This window comes from Stegostoma tigrinum, chromosome 2 (assembly GCF_030684315.1).
Source record: "Stegostoma tigrinum isolate sSteTig4 chromosome 2, sSteTig4.hap1, whole genome shotgun sequence".
Lineage (NCBI taxonomy): Eukaryota > Metazoa > Chordata > Chondrichthyes > Orectolobiformes > Stegostomatidae > Stegostoma > Stegostoma tigrinum.
The window spans coordinates 63,189,396-63,209,364 of record NC_081355.1 but is presented as its reverse complement, the minus strand read 5'-3'; the positions used below and the strand labels follow the sequence as shown (position 1 = coordinate 63,209,364).

The 19,969-nt window shown below is 40.3% G+C and overlaps 1 protein-coding gene across 9 annotated transcripts in view; it reads left to right on the top strand.

Moving 5' to 3' along the window:
• lrrc3b (leucine rich repeat containing 3B) overlaps window positions 1-18,226 on the top strand; it is a 54,199-nt gene extending 35,973 nt beyond the window's left edge. For 4 of the 9 annotated variants that reach the window (XM_059641628.1, XM_059641632.1, XM_059641621.1 and 1 more), the window contains exons 2-4: window positions 11,625-11,724; window positions 12,858-12,963; window positions 16,837-18,226. In XM_059641628.1, the coding sequence (XP_059497611.1) occupies window positions 17,003-17,782 (780 nt within the window). In that variant the 5' untranslated portion in view covers window positions 11,625-11,724; window positions 12,858-12,963; window positions 16,837-17,002 and the 3' untranslated portion in view covers window positions 17,783-18,226. Of the gene's footprint in view, window positions 1-11,624; window positions 11,725-12,796; window positions 12,964-15,560; window positions 15,685-16,836 lie in introns of those variants that run through there. The other 5 variants (XM_059641623.1, XM_048561282.2, XM_048561260.2 and 2 more) reach the window with 4 other exon arrangements.
• The last annotated feature ends 1,743 nt before the right edge of the window (window positions 18,227-19,969 follow it).

The window sequence follows — 19,969 nt, the reverse complement described above, 5'->3', positions numbered from 1 at the left end:
ATCTGTAAGCCTACATATATAGAAAAATGTAGTGTATGCTAATGCCCACTGTCGCATTTTGAATTTAAATCAGTGATTGAGATCTAAGATGCAGTTTAAAAAGGAAAGTATTTTCTGCATGGTTAAGATATTCTAACTTTGTATTTATGCAGTTAGCTAAGATCTTACCATTCTGTGTAAGGTATGTTGATGGATTTTATTTAGCTTGTAGAAGTGTTTCAGTTATTTTGGAAATGAAACAATGTTAACCGATGGTCTTGTACCAGTTTAAGTACTGTTGTTTAGGCCATTACTGTTTTCTTTGTGTTCTGGCTTTATGTTTTATGGAAGATTGATAGTTAGGATATTGATGAATTCTTCAATTCTGTTTCTGTGGGTGTGCAAAGACCCACTATCTCTGCACAAATGCAGAAGGTACTGTTACTTGTGACAGGATCACCTAACAAAAGTGTTAGTGAGAATGAAAAAGTACCCCTTGAAACCAAGAAATAGCCCCCAAAGATCAGAAAGTAACTTGTAAGAAAACGTCAAGAAGTGCCCTTGAAACCAAATATATTTTGACCCCGTAGGTAACACAGTGTGGGGCTGGAGGAACACAGCAGGCCAGGCAGCATCACAGGAGCAGGAAAGCTGATGTTTCGGGTCGGGACCCTTCTCTGGCTCCACACTGTGTATTATCTCTGACTCCGGTATTAGCAGTTCTTACTATCTCGGCTGGTTGGCCTTTACCTGATGGTAAGCATTATGTTTCCTTGATGGTGAGATAGCAGAATATCCAGCAGCCCATGACAAATTGTGACACGTGCTGTACTGAGTACAGATTTGATTTGATTTATTATAGTCATTTGTACCTAAATACAGTGCAAAGTTTTGATTGCAAGCAGTACAGGCAGATCAAAGTAAGCAAGGACATACTGCAGGGCTTTTCCAGAGCAGTTCAGGCAGAGGAAACATTTAAATAGATACTTGAATTGTCTGCTTCATGGCATTTTGTTCTGACACCAGGAGGAGATGAAGAAATAATGGCCATGTCACCAGTCCAGTTACCTAGAGGTCTAGGCTAATGCTGTAAGAACATGTGTTCAAACGGGGCATGCTGGTGGAATTTAAATTCAGTTAATAAAATGTGGAATTGAAAGGTATCCTTGACTGTGGTGACCATGACAGCTATCACCGACTTTTGTAAAAACTCACGTGGTTCACTAATGTCCTTTTTAGGGAAGGAAGCCAGCTCATCTGGCTTGCATGTGACTCTAGATCCACATCAATGTATTTGACTCTTAACCATGCTCTGAACTGATTTAGAAAACCACTAAGCTCAAGAACAAGTCAATAGGCAATAAACACTGGCCTTGTCAGTGATGCCTACATTCCATGAAAGAAGTGGATTAACCATAGTTCTTTATTCATATTCACTATGCACCAGAGCCATGCGCTAGATGGTCAGATGATACCCCTTGTCACTGTGTGGCCACTCTTTTGTGTCTTGTGCTGTCTCAACTGTTCATGGTACAGCAGCCTGATGAAGGCACTTTGACTGCTGTCAACAGGACCAGGTAATGGCCTACATGATACCTTGAATGCTGAAACTGCTCACTCTGCCAGCTCTGTGGCAAGATAAATGCAATGTTTTCCCCATCTTTGCAATCTGAGGGCAATGAACTCCCCAGTAGAAAACTAAACTGCAGGATGACACCTGTATCAGTCTGGTAAGAGCTCATTGCAAAGAAGTTCAACGCTGCAGTCACACTCACAGCCACTGGCAGTGCTGATCCCAGGCGGATTTGAAGTTGCAGTTCCACCTTTAAAGGATAGTCGATTTTTGATGAGCATCTCTCTAGTGAAATAGAAATGTTGCCTGTACTGTGTCAATCTGACGTTAAGGTTGGAGATGTGTTCCTTGAGCACCCAGGGTGAATATGGCCCAAGAACTCTTCTGTCTTTCGACCTTCGCCTTTTTGATCAGCTCATCCTGCTCCGTATCACTTTGAATCATACTATTTATGCGGTGGTGACAGGAATGAGAACACCAGGTCTGTGAACAATCCCTGAACTCTTAAGGTCAGAACTGAGGCCATCAACAGTATTTATTAGGGAAAATATCAGTGTTAGAGAGTAAGGATATGCTGGAGGGATCAAGGACAAAACCTCTTTGGTTGAAGCTAAAACAGAATAACACAGCTGAATCTATTGTGTAGGTCACCAATGAGTTGGAAATGTATAGAGGAACAAATTTGCAAAGAAATTAGAGGGGAAAATCAAAATGGTTCAGTAGTTATAGTAATACTTACAGACTGGAATAGTAACATTGTAAAGTGCAGAGAAGGGAAGAGTTTCTCAACTATATTCAGGAGAATTTTCCAGACTCCAGTCCAACAAGGAAGTGGGTATTTCTGGTTCTGGTGAATGACGTGGGTAAAGTAGATCAAGTCGCAGCAAGGGAATGTTTAAGAGATCATGATCATCGTATCGTAAGGTTTAGATTATGTACAGAAAAGGACAAGTCATCCAGAGTACAAATAATTAATTGTGGGAGCACCAAGATAAATTGGAGTTAACCACTTGCAGGCAAAACCGTAACGGAGGCTTAAACCTAGCTGCCATGGGGCTGAAAGGTGAGAATAACAAATCTGGATTTCCATCAGTAGTAAAAGGGACAAAATAAGAAGAAGCTGAAAACGACGTGTATGACAGATTTGGGCTAATGGTACAAGTGCAAATCAAGTGTTCAGAGGAAGATCCAAGAATAAAAGAAGTAAAAAGAGACTAGGAACTAACATAAGAGGGAATCTTCCATAAGCTTATAAATTGTTGAAAGGTGGTAAAAGGAAAAGTGAAACCAGTTGGGGACCAAAAATGGATTTAAATGCAGAGGCGAAGAGCATGGCTGTGGTAGCAAATGAATATTTGAACTGAATTTACCAAAGATGATGATGTTGCCACATTCATGAGGAATGCTGAGGTGGCTGGCTGCTGAATAGATCGAGAGGTTAATGTTATCCAACCCACCTCGGAAAGTGCCTGATACTCAAGTCCAAGTATTCCCCGGGTTGTCGTAAAAGGTAATGACAATCAAACTACTCAAAGACCCCAGTTTACCCGTCTGAAATCATATTAACAGAAAACATTGTCTGGGTTCATTTGCTAAGGGACTGTGCACTTGTATCAATGGATTCCATCATCTTTCATCCTCGCATATTCCTTCCTATTTTTGTTATATCAATATCATTGTTCAGTGGCAGCGTTGTTTCCCAGCGTTCCGGGCAGGAATGCACATGCATTCCTTGAATAAGCATATGGATGATGACGGGATAGTGTAGGGGGAGGGGCTTAGATTAGTTCACAGGTCGGCGCAACATCGAGGGCTGAGGGCCTGTTCTGTGCTGTATTGTTCTATGTTCTAACACCTGCACACATACTGACAGACAAATATTTTTAAAAATTGGTGTTTTAGGGCAGGGAAAAACACTGGACAAAAACAGTTCAGTAGCATCAAATTAATAAGATGTTCCTTTAGCTTCCTAAAACCATCTGTTCTCCGATCCCTTTCTCTATATTCCTTCAATGTTTTTGCAAGAGCATGGTGTGATTGGCACACTCATTATAAAATTTCTTAATTATTGGTTGTAGGAACCAGCTTACAGAAGTTGGTAGGGAAAAATAATTGGCCTTTTGCAGGCTTCAGTTACATCTGCAGCACGGATAGAAACACAGAACCTGCTGTTTCTGGAGGCTTGTCCTCCTCTGTTGATAATACCCAAATGTCCACCTGCACAGGAGCCTTTTGGAGAGTTGTCATCAAGCGGATAACTTTATTACATCCACACTTGGTTACAGTTGCACAAGCCAATCAACAATCTGTTGCTGGATGAATCTTCTTCCAAGCACACACCCTAGTGCGATGATGTCTTATTTCTCCTCCTGCATTACTTGCAAAGTAGCAGTGTAAGCACAACTCAGAATGAGTAAGTTGTTTTGAGAAGTGTAATAATCCCTTCCTTGGTTTTAAGAGAATCCTTTTGTCATTTTGGTCTACAATGAAGAATAAAGTTTTAAAAAAATACAGTCTTTATAATATGCACCAGTTGAAGGTGACAGGGCAGGTTGAAAATGTGCCCAATAAAGTTGTAAAGACATGAAGTGATGCAGTTTATTAAGTTACTGGTTGAACTTCAAATGGAAATTTGTGTTGAACTCTGGTAACCTCAGTTTAGGAAGAATGTGAACGGATTAGAGACGATACAGAAACCGTTACAAGAATGGGTAGATTGAAGAAGCTTGGGCTGTTAACCCTTGGAGAGAGTAAATTTGATGGACACTTTCAAAATTACAAAAGTTCTGGACAGGGTAAATGAGCAAAAACTGTTCCCATTGGATCAAGAAACAGACAACACTGAGGTAAAGCAATTGGCAGAAGAAGCAAAAGAAACATAAGGAGAATTTTTTTACGCAGCAAGTGGTTCAGATCTGAAATGAAAGTGCAGTGAATGCAGGTTCAGTCTTGGCTTAGCTTTTAAAATAAAATTTGATAATTATCCACAGAGACAGTTTGCAGGGAAGGGGGCAGGGAAATTAAGCTAGCTGAGTACTCTGGCAGAGAGCTGGCTGGAACACAATGGGCAGAACACTCTCCAGTTATGCTGAAACCATGTAGTTCTCTGTGCAACACCACTCCCTGTAGACTTCACCAATTTTAAGTAGCAATATAACCCACCAAACACTCCTACAAATGCAGCAGAAGTCAGGAGGAATCATTCAACAACTAATCTGTAAGTAGTTGATGATCCCTTTAAATAGTGCGGGTAGGTTTATTTCCTGCTGCTAAATGCTTGTTCAGCTGTGTAAGGTTAAGAGAGGGCAGTGGCCAGAATATCAAAATAGAAAATGGCCCAGTTGGTGTCAAAAGGTGTTAATGTTGATTAACATCACTGTGTCCGGTGACTGTCCCTGCACATGCTGCTGACGCACTAAAAATCATGTCTAGTGCAGCCCACGCCAGAAGGGTGCAGGTGTTATTCTGGATTTGAAACAAAACCCGCAGCAACAAATTTGAGTGTCATTAGGCCGAATTTTGTGGTCTCCTTATTTTGACTGGAACCTCTCAGTCTTTTTGAATATTCTGTGTGGATGTAATACCTGGAAAGTAATTCAAAACTCCTGCTAACAATCTATGAAATGACAAATATGTGTTCACAGAATGTGAAGTTTCATTGAAGCAAAAACTCTAAATATAATTAAAGCACTGCATGACAGCCAAAGGAGCCAATAATGATTACATCAGCACTCTACTTTCACAAGTTAACCCCTTCTCATTTAACCATTTCTTCTCATTCCTGCATTTGGGAATGGATGCTTGGGAGCTGTTGGCTCTGCTTATGTTTCATGCTGCCATTTTCATTTATTGTTTTCTATTGATTCCGCCCCTCTCCTTTACACTGTTTTTAAATACTACCCGTTTTATTGATTCACCACTAACGTGAGAACTTGTGCACTTTTTTTTGAGGATGTCCATACTTTTTGGTTTTATCATTAACGAATAATTTATTTCTGCTATTTAGTTAAAAAGGAAATAAATGCAAGTTGTTTAGGGGTAGGTCGATGGTCTGGAATTGGATGAGAGAGGCCCCATGGGATGTGGTAACTAGGTAGAAAATTTGCTAGGCTTTGTAGAGAGAAACCCCCCTCCCCATGAAAATCATCAAAACTGACACATAGACAAAAAAATAAGGTTCAGTCCTATGTCTCATCATAACAATAGTTCTTTACAGTAATTACAATAACTAATACTAATAACACCATCTTTATCACAGTTGTGATTTGTTTATGGTAAGGAATTGCACGCTTCATGCCAGTACAACTGGAACTTAGCAATATACTGGATCTTTGTAATATCTAGCTTGAAGAATTTCTTGATCGCTTCTAGACTGAGGAATGTGTTACACTGCTTCTGTTTCAGCTAGATTCTTTGACAGCTGATTTCAGATGCATTCACTTGAATGCTGCTTGTAATTGCTATGGTTTGTGCAATGTGTGATTTCATTTCAGAGTAATTCACTTCCATAGATCATTGTAAGTTGTCAAAGGATAACTGAATGAACACTACAGAATGCAGATCATGCAAATGAGTACAGACAAATGTTTGAGCACAAAATAGTGCCAAATTCTTCTGGTGGGGCATTAGCTTGTGCCAGGTTTCTCAATTTTGCAGAAATCACAATTAAGGTTTGCAGTGCTGGCTCTCTGGTCTGTCAGAATTCTGAAGGGAGCTTAATGAGCAACTGATCGGAGATGAGTGGATTCTTTGTTCCCTCCTCACACCATCAGCAGTTTGAAAATATCTGACTGTCATCGAGGTGTTGGCATTGGAGTTCTCCAAGATTTCACAGTCCAGGCAGAACTTGATATTTTTCACATGTCAGCAGTTTGTAATAATACTGACAGAAAAATTGATACAGATTGACCTGTATTGGGAACATGAATGAGAACCCTGTAAACTTTGACATACCAGCCAGTCAATGAGCATGTCTGGAGTGAAAACAATGATAATGAGGAAAACTGGCCATGAAAATAGAGTTGCTTATGTCTGGCAGAACAAAGCTTGTGCCAATAGTGATGTCCTCTGAGAAAAGCAATTCCCAAAAGAAATGGATGGATGAAGATGACTTAAAAGTAATGGCCAAGGAAAGTTCGGAGTTTCCAATTAGGAGGATTAAGTCAGGAAATGGTCTTCCTATCTGGGACCTATTCAAATCATATATCGTTGATGATGTTGCTTGAGATGGATTGCAAAATGTAATATTACTGTGTTTCCCTATGGTCCAACCAGCCATATTCAACTATTGGATAAACATGGTATACAGTGTCTGTGTCAGCAAGGTATTATTTTGGAAAAAGAAAAACAATACTTAAAACACCTTTTTGGCTCACTTTGTCTTGGCTTTGGGGCACGGTTATTGGAAGCAGTTTCTGATGTGCAACTGTGCTATTGTATCACTGCAAGTAGTGAGATACCAAGATGATGAGATAAGGTGGATTTTACCCCTCAAATATTATTCACGTATGTGTCAACCCAGTACTTTTTGGCTAAAGATTTGGTTCCAGAAGCTCAAGACACATACATTCTTATGTTATTCAGTATTTGATTTTCTCCATTAGTTAATAAAAACTAAGAATCACTTCCTTTGAAATAACATATCCCATGTTTTATAAAGGATAGAATTTTTCCAATGCAACCAAGACACATGTCTAGGAAAGGCTTAATTGCAAAACATCAGCGCAATCTGACTGTTGTGGATGGTCATGACAGGAAATATTGGAAGTGCCAATCTTGTGTAGGTTATATATATTTCTGTGCATATGTATGATGAGAATGGACAGGTGTGTGCGTGCATGTCTGACTGTGTGTATAGGCATTTGCCTGTGTTTTATCTGTTTATCTGTTCGTAACTCCGTGTTTATGCATCTTTATCAGCTGATGATTGCATAAATATGTTAATATGTAATTATTAACAGGAACGTTACCAATCATCAAAAAATGGAGGGTCTAACTGTGCAACCAAATCTTGAAAGGTTCAATAGGCCCTGATTGGCGGAAGACGTAACAAAAGTAGGCAGTACAGATAAACAGCATGTGCTGAGTTAGGCTCAGTCACGGTAGTTATATGTGGGACATAATGATGTCATTGTGTACACACACGCTCATACATGCGCGTGCACACGCATACACAAACACTATCACATGTGCGCACACATTATCACACGCACATACACACACACTTTTCTCCAAAGACTTGCAGTAGACAGCACCTTGTTGCGGGAACTCATCTAAAATCTGCTGGATGTATTTAGAAGTGGCACATAATGCCCTAAATCAGTGTGTAATATTGATTTATCAGCAACAGAATCATTTTGGAACTCAGTGCTCCATTATTTAAAAAGCTGACTTTACTGCTGCAAGGATATATTGCCCTCAGGGATCCAGTTCATAGTTTATACCAGGCTGCATCTCGGGGATCCTCCCTTGTTCTCAGCTCTCTGAGTTGATGCCTACTCATTTGCTCATAGCATCTCTGTCGTCTTGTGCTTTTTCTGCCTCAACCAGAGCTTAAAGGCTTACAGTAGTCCTGTTATGTGCAGACACAAAGGCAGTCAGGCAGCTTGTCATAGTCATCAGTCAAAGGGTTACATGGTGCAGCACAGCAGCATGATTGATACCGTCAATTTCACGCCAACATCATGTATTTGCCAGTCCTCTGCCAGCTGCAGGTGTTTCCGACACTGATTTAGCTAAAATACCCACCAAAGTGTCAGGATAAGAGCGGGTGACGGGAGCAGAATGCTTCCCCTGAGCCATCTGTGCTGTCTTCCTCAGATGTGGAGAAGGGGTTATCCTGTGGGGCCATCCTGTTGACTGTAGTGACCCTGCTAATGCAAAAGATTCAGAGAGAATATGTCATAAACAAGGGGTAGTTGTTCCAGTGTGTAAAATACACAGGTAAAGTGAGAGACTCAGAAGGGAACACAGCAGCTTCTTACTTGGTTGCTGGGGCCATGGAAGTTTCTGTGTCTTTGCAGGTAACAGTCCCAGACCTCACCAATGACGGCTCAGATCCTCTCTTCACACGGGGTGAGGAGCTGAATGTCAGATACTCCACCATCCATCCTGGCTCTTCCACCCATTTGTGGGTCACTTTACCCTGCAGTGGGACAAAGGGATGGACTGAGGGAGGTGAAAATGGATGGCATTGCTGTTAGAGCTGGTACAAGTCGGGAGAAGTTGGTGAGGTGCTCCAAGTGAGTGAGTGGGTAATGCAGAAAGCAGGTTGGTAAGTTTTAGGAGTTGGGGTGCAAGTGGTAAAGCATGAGCCTTTAGCGGAAGGTAGCTGGAGAGTCAGTGTGAATTATCTTGGCAGCTGGAGAAAATCACTGACCACCTTCCTACAGTACTGGGTATTCGTCCAGAGGGTTGATACTACACTGACCTAGGAAGCAACTTTGGACCAATCTGGCAGGGTGTGAAGCCACGGTCGCCATTGGCAGTCTTGGGAATAGAGGATGTCCCTCCTCTGCACCACCCGTTCCATTCATCAGGACTTCCGGATCCCTGCCCACAATGCAGGGCACCAATTCCACTTTATGTACAATATCCAGGGCTAATGTTATGAACCTTGCAGATCAGCTCCAGAATGACAATGCTTTGGGGGCACAGTGGTCTTGTGGAGAGAAATCTTCCATGAAATTCAATAAAAATAAAATGATAACATTCATCCCTGCACCTTAATCTTCCAAGTCTATAATATTTCCCACTCCTGTACTGACCTTATTCTTTTCATGAAGAGCTACTCCATCTTCTTTCCTTCCTTCATTTCCTTTCAAAATGTCAAATACCTTGTATTTTCAATTTGCAACCTTGAAAATATATTTCAAAATGGCTATCATATCTTAATTGTATATTTTTGTTTTTGTCATTGATTTCAGTAAGGAAATGTTTCATTCTTTAATTCCACATATTTCCTAATCTGACCATAATTGCTGCTACTCTGTTATTACCATTACCTATATTGCTTCTCTGTACGATTGCTGTGTTCCATTCCCCTCACATAAAACCATCTTTCTACTATTTAGGTTAAAACTCTTGAAGTCTTAGTCATTCAATTCATTCAAACCCTGGTCCCAGCTTGATTCAAGTGAACATCATCAAGGTTGATAGAAGATAAATGAGAGCAGTAATGAGACAAGTAAGGAAACAAAAGATGAGTCATGGCGGGGCGTGGTGTGTACTTGTTGAAAGAAAAAAGACTGAGGGAAGAGAGAGAAAACAAAGTGGTGGAAATTACTATCTGAAATTGTTTAATTCAGTCTTGCATCTGGAATGCTGTGAAGTGCGTAGGTGGAAGTAAACATGATGTTCCTCACACTCACATCTAGATTCATTGGAAAACTCCAGGAGACCAAGGACAAACAGATTAAAACGGAAGCATGGGAAAGAATTTGACTTCTTTGTTTACCTTTTCTTCAGATTTTACTGTTTGTGTTTTGTTGTAAAGTTTGGGTAGAGTACTTGTAGATTGGGAAACAGGAAGTAAGAATCTGGTGTTTGTAAAGTGTTGGGGGTAAAGCATTGCGTGGTCCCTTAATAACATTATGTCCTTTTTCTTATGCTTTGAGCTGGAAAATGGATATCTGAGAGTAGCAGCTTGAAAGCATGCAAGTAAACAGGGAGAACCGCAATTGAAACATTTGTATCAGAAGTCTATACAGTCAGCAGCCCAAGTAGAAGATTTTACCAAGACAGCAGGCATTTGAATTTGGCCAATCAATTTGAACTAGGTACTTAGATACTAAAAGCCTATTAAATTGAAGTCAGATGGTTTTGACAACACAGGACCAATCCTATTGTAAGAAATATTGATATGTCATCAAGGATATAAAAAGAAGGGGACAGTTGGACACTGAGCCCAAAGTGAGCTGCCATCCGCCAGAGCTAATGGCCCTAAGCTGAAAAGAGAGAATCACCAGCTGTCACAGCCTCCTGTAAATAATCATCTAAATAACAACAGTACCAGTGGCATAACTAATTAATTTTCCTGACAGAAGAACTGACAGAGAAGGCACAGAACATTCTGGAAATTATGTAACTTGGCTATAATTTCAAGAGACTAATTCTTCCATATATTAAAAAAAGTGGGATTTGTATTTATTGGAACAGCATACCATTAGAATCTTACTTTATTCGGAATAATTTGTGGTTAGGGATTTATTTGGCTTTTTAACAGTTCAGTTATTTATTCACTATTAGAGTTAGATAAATAAATTGTTACTTGTAGATTTTAAAGTGAGTGTCAGGGATTTATTTTATTTAACAGCTAGAAGTTGCTAAACAACAGGTTATTTTTCAGTCTTTTTACAGATTATAGGGCAAGCTCCTCCTCCTTGGGTGTTGGTTTTAGTTCACATGGGTGGGGCAACCTCCACTTTATAACACTGATTTCTTCACCTTATTTTTCCTGCCATAACATTTCACCTTACAACTCACGACAAAACATTCAGCACATGCCCATCTATCCCATCTACTCACGTATCTGTATACTCCCAAAGCTACTTACATAAACCCATGCTGCCTACTTCTCTGTAGTTTTCAAATTATGATAACATGCCCTGAAAACCTGAGATTTGATCATCCTTCCTTCTATATTGGAATATTGGAAAAAGCAATGATCCTAACCCTAAGGGAATATTACTCTTTAAAATCCTTCCAGTCTGTAAAAAGATTCAGTGACCACTACTGTCAGTTTTATATTCTTTAGCTGTAACCCTATTTTTCCTTTAATATTTGCTGTAAATTGATCAGTAAACCCCCTTATGCCAGATTACAAATGCCTTTTGAAAAGAAATCTAATATCCAATGCATTTTTATTTATTATCACATTCCTTCAAAGAACTCTTTTTAGTTTGAGAGGCACAATTTTCCTTTTACAAGTCCATGCTGTTATCTTTGGTAAATCCTATCTTTCTAAGGATGTATTCATTTTAGTCTGTACTATGACATATAGAAACTGATTTACCACTAATTTTAGACTGATGGATTTGTAGTTGCATAGTTTATATTTTTCTTCTTTGAACAGAGTTGCAATGCTTCTGAAATGAAGTAGTGGAATTTCCAAAATAAAGTCATCAGAGCCTGATGGCACACAGCCTCGGAAGATGAATGAGTTCAGATTGAAGGTTAGTAAAGTTCTGGATATACTTTTCCTAATGTAATTTAAATGGACAAATTGTTTCATAGAACATGATCAGAGGTATAGATAGCGTGGACAGCCAGAGACACTTTCTGGGGTGGAGGTAGCTATTACGAAGGGGCATAGTTTTAAAGTAAGGGGAGCTAGCTATAGGGGAGCTGTCAGAGGTGGGTCTTTACTCAGAGTAGTAGGGACGCGGAATGCATTTCCGGAGAGGGTAGTGGAGTCTGCCTCACTGGGGGCATTTAAGCTGCTGTTAGTTAGGCACGTGGATGATAGTATAAGGTAGGGGTGGAGGATAGATAGACCTTAGGTTTAGGGTAAAAGTTTGGCACAACATCGTGGGCCGAAGGGCCTGTACTGTGCTGTACTGCTCTATGTTCTATGTTCTAACTACAAAATAGATAGAATTATAGAATAGTTACAGAACAGAAGGAGATCATTTCGCCTGTCATGCGGACCTTCTAAGATCTGCTCAGTCATTCCCTTGCCCTTTCCCTTGTTTGTTCTGTAAATTATTTTGTCTTTAGACAAACATTAAATTACCTTTTGAAAGCCATCTGTTTCTGCTAAGCTCTCGGTCAACAAGTTTCAGATCTTAAACAAAAAAAGAAATTGCTGGAGAAACTCAAATCTGGCAGCATCTGTAAGAAGAAAGGAGAGATAATGTTTCAAGCCCAGTGACTCCTTGTCAGAACTGTTTGGTTTCAGCATTGTACCACTTTTACTCAATTGCAAAGTGGGTGTATGAAGAGAGGTGGGTGAATTGATGGAGACAGAATCCAGAGAGAGAGAGAGAGAGATATGAAAGGGATAGGTAGATAGTGGATAACAGGCAGGGCAGAAGAAAGCTGAATAAGTGATAATAATAGCTAGGAGTGAGAAAAATGAGCTGTGCTGAATGCAACCAATGTAATGTGATAATGGGCCTAGGAGTACCTGAGAATGTGTGACTGTGCCAAAAGCAACACATGTCGTGACTGGACTGAGTGTGGGGGTGGGGTAGAGAACATGGAGGGATGGAATCAGGATCTAAAGTAATTGAACTTGATGTTCAGTCATAGAGGCTGCAGGGTTTCCAGGTGGAAAATAATTGTTGCTTTTCCACCTTGTGCTGAGACTCAATGAACACTGCTGCTGGCCTGCAACAGAAATGTTGGCGTGAGAAAATGGACGGAAAAGTGACGGGCAACTGGAAGCTTGGAGTCATTTTTGTGGACAGAGTGTAAGTATTCGCCAAAATGGTTACCCAGTCTGTGCTTTGTTTCCCCATTGTAGAGGAGACCACATTGTGAGCAGCAAATATAGGGAACTAGATTGACTGAAGAGCAGGTAAAGTGCCAGTTCGCCTGGAAGACCTGTCTGGGGACTTAGGAGTGAAGAGAGGGGGGGAAGTAAATGGCCAAGTGTTCCACCTTCTGCGATTGGATGGGAAGGTACAGTGGGGATGTGAGAATATGTTGGAAATGGAGGAGAAGTGGACCCAGGTGACCTGGAAGGAACAGTCCCTGCAGAATGTAGACAAGGGAGGGGAGGGGAAAATGTGTCTGGTGGTGGCATCCCATTAAAAGTGATGGAAATAGCAGCTACTGATTGTTTTGGGGGCGGGGACTGGTGGGGTGGAAAGTGAGGACCAGAGGGACCCTATTGTTGATGTGGAAGGGAGGAGAGCGTAGAAGTGCATGAGGTAGGTCAGACACAGCTAACAGCCCTGTCAACACTGTGAGGGTGGATCTTCAGTTGAGGAAAACAGGTGGACATTTCTGAGGCTTCCCTATAGAAAGTGTCATAGTTAGAACAGATATGTCAGAGACAGAGAAACTGGGAGATTGGGATAGAGTCCCTTCAGGAAGCAGGATGTGAGAATGTGTAGTCCAGGTAGCTGGGAGTTGGTGGGTTTGACGTGGATATCAGTGGCCAGCCTATCCTCCAGAAATTTAGTTGTACTTAACTCAACCTAGTTGACTGTATTCACTGCCAACAATGTAGTCTCCTCCCCACTGGGGGGAAAAAAAATGTGGACCGCGAGCTGTGGGCCCTGGAACACGGAGTGGACTGCGAGGCTTGGATGAGTGTGGGGGACGAGCTGGTACAGTGTGGACTGTGAGCCCAGCTAATGCTATGTGAGGAATCCCAAGTCCCAGAGTGCGGGAGGGAGGTGAATCTGGGTACAGCGTGACTTGCCTTATTGATGCTGAGTGTCGGTGAGGAGTGGACTGGAGGCTGGTGTGTTGTGGTACAGTTGTTGGATTTGGGCCTGGCACCACATGCTGAGCTGCTGCTGTTTGATGCTCTTACCGGACTGTCATGGAAATTCTTACCTTTTAATCCTCTTGTGTAGCAACATTATTCTGTAAGATTTGTGGTTTATACCTAAGATGGTGCCATTGAAAGGCAGCCATTGTAAAAACTTTTCACTGTACTCCTGTACTTCTCTACTGGAGTACAAGTGACAATAAAGGATATTCTATTCTATTCTGTAGCTTTACAGAACATCCACATTTTATCTGTAAAAAAATTCTGAACTTCCAGTTGCCTGCCACTTCAACACACCACCGTGTTCCCATGCCAACATTTCTGTCTCAAGCAGAGCTCCTCTGGTGTGAAATAAGTGCTTTGGGTTATACTCATAAAATAATCATTAAAATTTAAAATTAGAAATGAACATAATTTCTTTACATGGACAGTAGGTGCAGCACAAAGTTTGTGCTAAGAAGTTGAAACCATTGTGTATTCTAAGAAAAAAGTTTTAATTTTTTGAAGTGCAAAAAAGTGTGTGTTTGACAAATAGCGGAATTGTTATTATCACGTTGACTGTTATTTACTGGATTATTATTTCCAGAAAGTTCACTTTTACTCCTGATTGTGGCATTACATTCTTTGCAAAATGAATGTTGAGAACAGAAACCAAGGGAATTTGAAGTTGGAGAGGATGTGAGACTCTAGAGAGAGAACAAGGTAGTTGATATGGCGTTTGATTGGCCCAGCAAAGAATCAGTGCAGATAAAGTTGTGACTTTGGACACAATGCAAAATTGTCCCCTTTCCTTTGAAAGTACATTGTTTTTACTTTAGTTTGTTTTTGATAATTGAACTCAGCCATTTTGTTCCTTTTTATTCTCCTGCATGTATTTTGCATTTATATTCCTCTGTCTCCTCTCACTCTTCAAAAATCTACAGAAAGTTAGATAATTGTTCCTTGGCTTTAAGCGTATATTTCAATGTTTCATGTTGCCTTTTATCATGTATATGTTTCAAAGCTGTTGTAAAGAATTTGATAAATACTACCATTCCTTCTCCACGATCCATCAGCTCCCTTCTTATTCTGTTCTCCAGGATATTTTGTAGCCAGAAATATTCAGCTCTCAATCCAATCTTGAACTTGGCAGTATCCATGTTAATGCTGCATTATTATACTAAATATGCCCCTAGCTCACCAGCTTTGTCCAGAGTGCTTCGTATTTTTACCCATGTCAGCAACATAAGTCTGGCTTAATTTGATGACAACTCTTTTTTTAGTATGTCACACATAAGTCAAGGGTTTTTAATGCAATGTACAGGGTGGTAGTGCAGAGTAGGTGGTGGTGGTTAAGATATGGTCTTTTTGATATTTCTTTTATTATCCTCTTTTCTCTGGCTTTCTCATTTCTCAAACTTAATCGTGGAGATAGACTTAATTTACCAGAATAGATCGTCCTTCAGAAGTGAGTGGTCGCTGCACATAGTGTAGCTTCTGATTTGATTGCAATTAATTTCGATGACTGGTTCTGTTTCACTCAGACTAGTCTAAACTAATTCCATTTGCTTCATAGTACTTCTCAAAAGAGAGATCTTTCCCAGGAGTTAGGGGGACTGGAAATCCTTTCTCATATATAAAGTGCATTGTGTCGCACCTTTTAAGACAGCTAAATTTCTCAACATGCTTCACAGGAGGAATCCAACACCAGGTAAGATTTAGAAGATCAAGGTGAGGCAATCGGCTGTGGCTGAAGGGTAAGGTTTGAGGCAGCTTTCAAAGTTGGCAGCACGTGAAGAATGGCAGGCGAGTTTAGAAAGAAAATCCCAGAGAGCAGAAAAAGAATGATCCTGATCAGAAATGTCAACTTTTTTGTGCTCTGCTGCTGCCGCCTGGCCTGTTGTGTTTATCCAGCCCCACACTCTGTTATCCCAGACAGCAGAGACATGCTGCCTGCAGGATATGCCACGAGTGTAAAGACGAGCAAGGGGAGATGGGAAATGAACACATGACAGAGGAGCTGACTGTGCAGCTGGGAGAGGGAACTCCAAGAGGTCGTTGGGAATAAATAGAGTTAGGCCACGGAAATATTTGTAAGTTTGAATTTTGAAAGCAGCGTTGGAGGTGCAGAGGGTTCAGCCTTTGAAAACAGCATTGCTCATTCTGGAATAGTTTTGGAAGCCTTTGTGGTTAGTCGGTAGTGAAATTTATAAAATTTATCTTTATTGCTTGAGATTTATTTGCTTACCATTGTTCTGAGTTTTAATTATATCATTTCATTGTATCTGTTTTGCAGTAGTTTTTTTTCTTACAGTGGGTCACTACTAAACATATATGGGATTGAAATACAATCCTTCTAATCCAAAATTGAAATAGACCTTGTACTTAGGGGGGAAAAAACCTTGTAACTATAAAATCAATAAAGAAGATTCAAATCAAGAACAGAAAGATTAAAATGTAGCATTTGGGGACAAATAAAAGATGGAACTTTAAAATAGAAAGCAGAACCAATAAGATTTCTGATGAAGCAAAATTTTATGAAAATTAAGTTGTCACATTTTTTACATACAGATATGTAGACTTCCTAAGTTACGTCTCGATGGAAAATAATTCATCTTAAAATTGCAATCATAAAACAATTATGCAGAATGCACTGAATATAAGAGAAGCAATAATGTTTTCTTGGCACCTCATTATTATGTGGTTTTCTCATTGACACAGCATGTCTCAGCAAAAGATTGGAGCAATGACAGTGGTTGTGAATGAATTTATTCAAAGTTACAGTCCTAAAGATTCAAGTGTTTGCTCCATTATATTTCTATTCGAGGCATTTGTGCATAAAATGTGTATATTTCTCTTTCAGGTATAATACTTTTGAACATCATTACCAACGTATAAATGTGGACAACATGCACAACTTCACCACTTTGTTTAAGTTGCTTACCGAAGAGGAAAAGAATTATTGCCAGATGCTGTATGTACGCTGTTGGATGAAGGACTAGGCCGTGTGATTATGCAGACATCCCAGCATGAAGCTGATGGACCTATTCCTTGCTCGCCCACTCTCTATGCGTTTTCTGCTACAGAGTGTAGTGTTCCTGGTACTGTGCTTTCACTCAGCCAGCATGTGTCCCAAAGGCTGTATGTGTTCTCATGTCAGTAGCTTAAATGTAAGCTGCAGCAATGCGAATCTTAAAGAGATTCCGAAAGACCTTCCTCCAGAAACTGCTTTACTTTACTTAGACTCAAATCAAATAAGGTCTGTTCCCAATGAGATCTTTAAAAACTTGCACCAACTCAAAGTGCTTAATTTGTCCAAAAATGTTATTGAGTCCATAGAAGAACAGGCTTTCAAAGGTGTGGCTGATACCTTGCAGACTCTTGATCTTTCAAACAACAAGATTAAAAGTGTACATAAAGACACATTCAGCAAACTCAAAGGCAGGGCTCAGTTTTCCGACAACCCATGGCACTGTGACTGCAGCCTCCAGCAGGCACTGCATGGCATGCCCTCGAACCATGAAATGGCCAGCAATATTATCTGTGAGACTGCAGCTTTGAAGGAACATACTGGGAAATCTTTGATCAGTGCTGCAAATGAAGCAGACCTCTGTAATCTGTCAAAAAAAACAACCGATGTGGCCATGCTGGTCACTATGTTTGGCTGGTTCACCATGGTTATCTCATACGTGGTATATTACGTACGTCAAAATCAAGAAGATGCAAGAAGGCATCTTGAATATTTAAAATCACTCCCTAGCAAGCAAAGGAAGCCAGAGGAATCAGATGACATTAGTACTGTACTGTAAAATGTTCTATTGAAGAAAAGGTTTTGAAACCAAGTTTCTTATGTGTATGTTTCATTCACTGGATCCACTTGCAGCATTTCACTGCAGTGAAACTGAAGGTAGTGGTGCTCAGCTGCTACAAGATGGACAGATATCCATGGTGTATGTGAAAAATGTAAGAAAACTTCTTTTAGCATTTCTGCAATGGTGTTAGTAGGTGATATTGCTAAGGAGGAAAATGATGAGTCTGGTATAAAGCATTTGAGGACCTTTTCAGCTTCAAGTGGCATTCCTGTGCCTAGAAAAGTAATGATGCACAAATGATAGTGAAGAGCTGTCCATATCACTGACAGCCGTTTAAAACCTACAATCAAGTCATGGTGGAATAGGGTGAAAGAATTTTTTTTTAAAACAGAGAGAATGGGAACTGCAGCTGCTGGAGAATCCAAGATAATAAAGTGTGAAGCTGGATGAACACAGCAGGCCAAGCAGCATCTCAGGAGTACAAAAGCTGACGTTTCGGGCCTAGACCCTTCATCTGATGAAGGGTCTAGGCCCGAAACGTCAGCTTTTGTGCTCCTGAGGTGCTGCTAGGCCTGCTGTGTTCATCCAGCTTCACATTTTATTATCTTTTTTTAAACAGAGTTTGATTATTCATCATCCCATATGTTTTGAGATTGTGGCACAGGCTGGAATATAATGATAAACAATTAATTTGAAAACTATTCAAGTAAAAGGGCCCTCTTGTGGTGCAGTGGTAGTGTCCCTACTCCTGGAACAAGAGGTCTGGGTTCAAGTCTCACCTGCTCCTGAGGTATGTAATATCTCTGAACAAGTTGGTTAGAAAAATAGGTTAAATATAAACAAAGAAAACTGTTCAAGTGGCTGTCTATGTAACTGGTAAATTTACCCTTAATCTGACTACTTACAGAAGTATGTCCCAAACACAGCATGTATCTCTCAAAATGAATGTAGATCATATTATTGTTAGATCTAAGCTGGCAGTAGGACAAAAGAAACATCTGTCCTCTACTTGTTGAAGGTTTGTCCGATGGTCTGTATCTTCTGATCGTTTTGTAAGTTAGGATAGGATGCAGAACTCAATGTGGTGCCTGTTTTACAATTGTAGCTGAACAGACTATAGGCAGGAGATTGGTACCTCCTGACGAGGATCACATGGGAATGGGAATATAGATGAAAGAAAGAAATAGCGATGATAATGTGAAGTCTAGGTAAACTGGTCATTGGAAATATTTCTTTTCAATCGGATAATAAAACCAAACAGCAGAGAAAAGTGAGAATAAATCTGCAGCTTCAGCTGCTGAATGTCTATAACAAGTTGAATTGTTGGAGCCTGGGATTGTAGCTTAAAAAAGGTGTTAGGTCCCAATTCCTCACCTTTTACGCAGTCACTGATTAAGTATGGGCCTGATTGCTGGTCTCCTTCTGGTAACTGTTGATAGTCACAACAGAAAGATCTCCAATTGGTCTCAGTATCACCACCTGTATTAATTAATACACAGCTATGACCAAAATCTCCACTATGCCCAGACTGGGCTGCTCTTATTAGAGAGAGGCAGCTTGTGGTGGTTTAACTGGTTAACTGAGGCAACTGGTGAGGGTCACCACATCTCATGAAAGGGTAAAGCTCTGATAACCTAGCAAAACTACCAACTCTCTAACCTATAATAATTTCACTATTTTGGCAGAATTGGAAGGGAATGTGAAGTATCTGTCAAAAGGGATTCAGAACTTATCTGATTAACCATAAAAATGTCACGAACCCGTAAATGTTAACAGTCTGCCATACACTGTGAAAATGTGAATCTATCAATTGGCCCAAGCTTGGTACTTTCAGTGTTGGAATCCCTTGTTCCTGTACCTGTCATTCTTCTGTTACAAGCAGGCAATTTCACTTCTGTAGTATCACCTGCCAATATAGGTTAAGGTGAAATAAGTTGATGGTAATGAAGCCTGGATTGTATATGATGGTCTGTTTTACTTACACAGCAATGTCAAGTGGAAGTATGGTCCACTCTTTACTGATGTGTCTGGCAAAGTGTCCCCTACCTGAATACAGGGATGTAGAAATAATATATTGGTCACTCAGCCCCCTTGGCCTGATTCGACATTACACTCGACCATGGCTGATTTTTAACTCCATTCCATTTACTAATATTTCCTCTAAATCATTTGATACCCTTACAA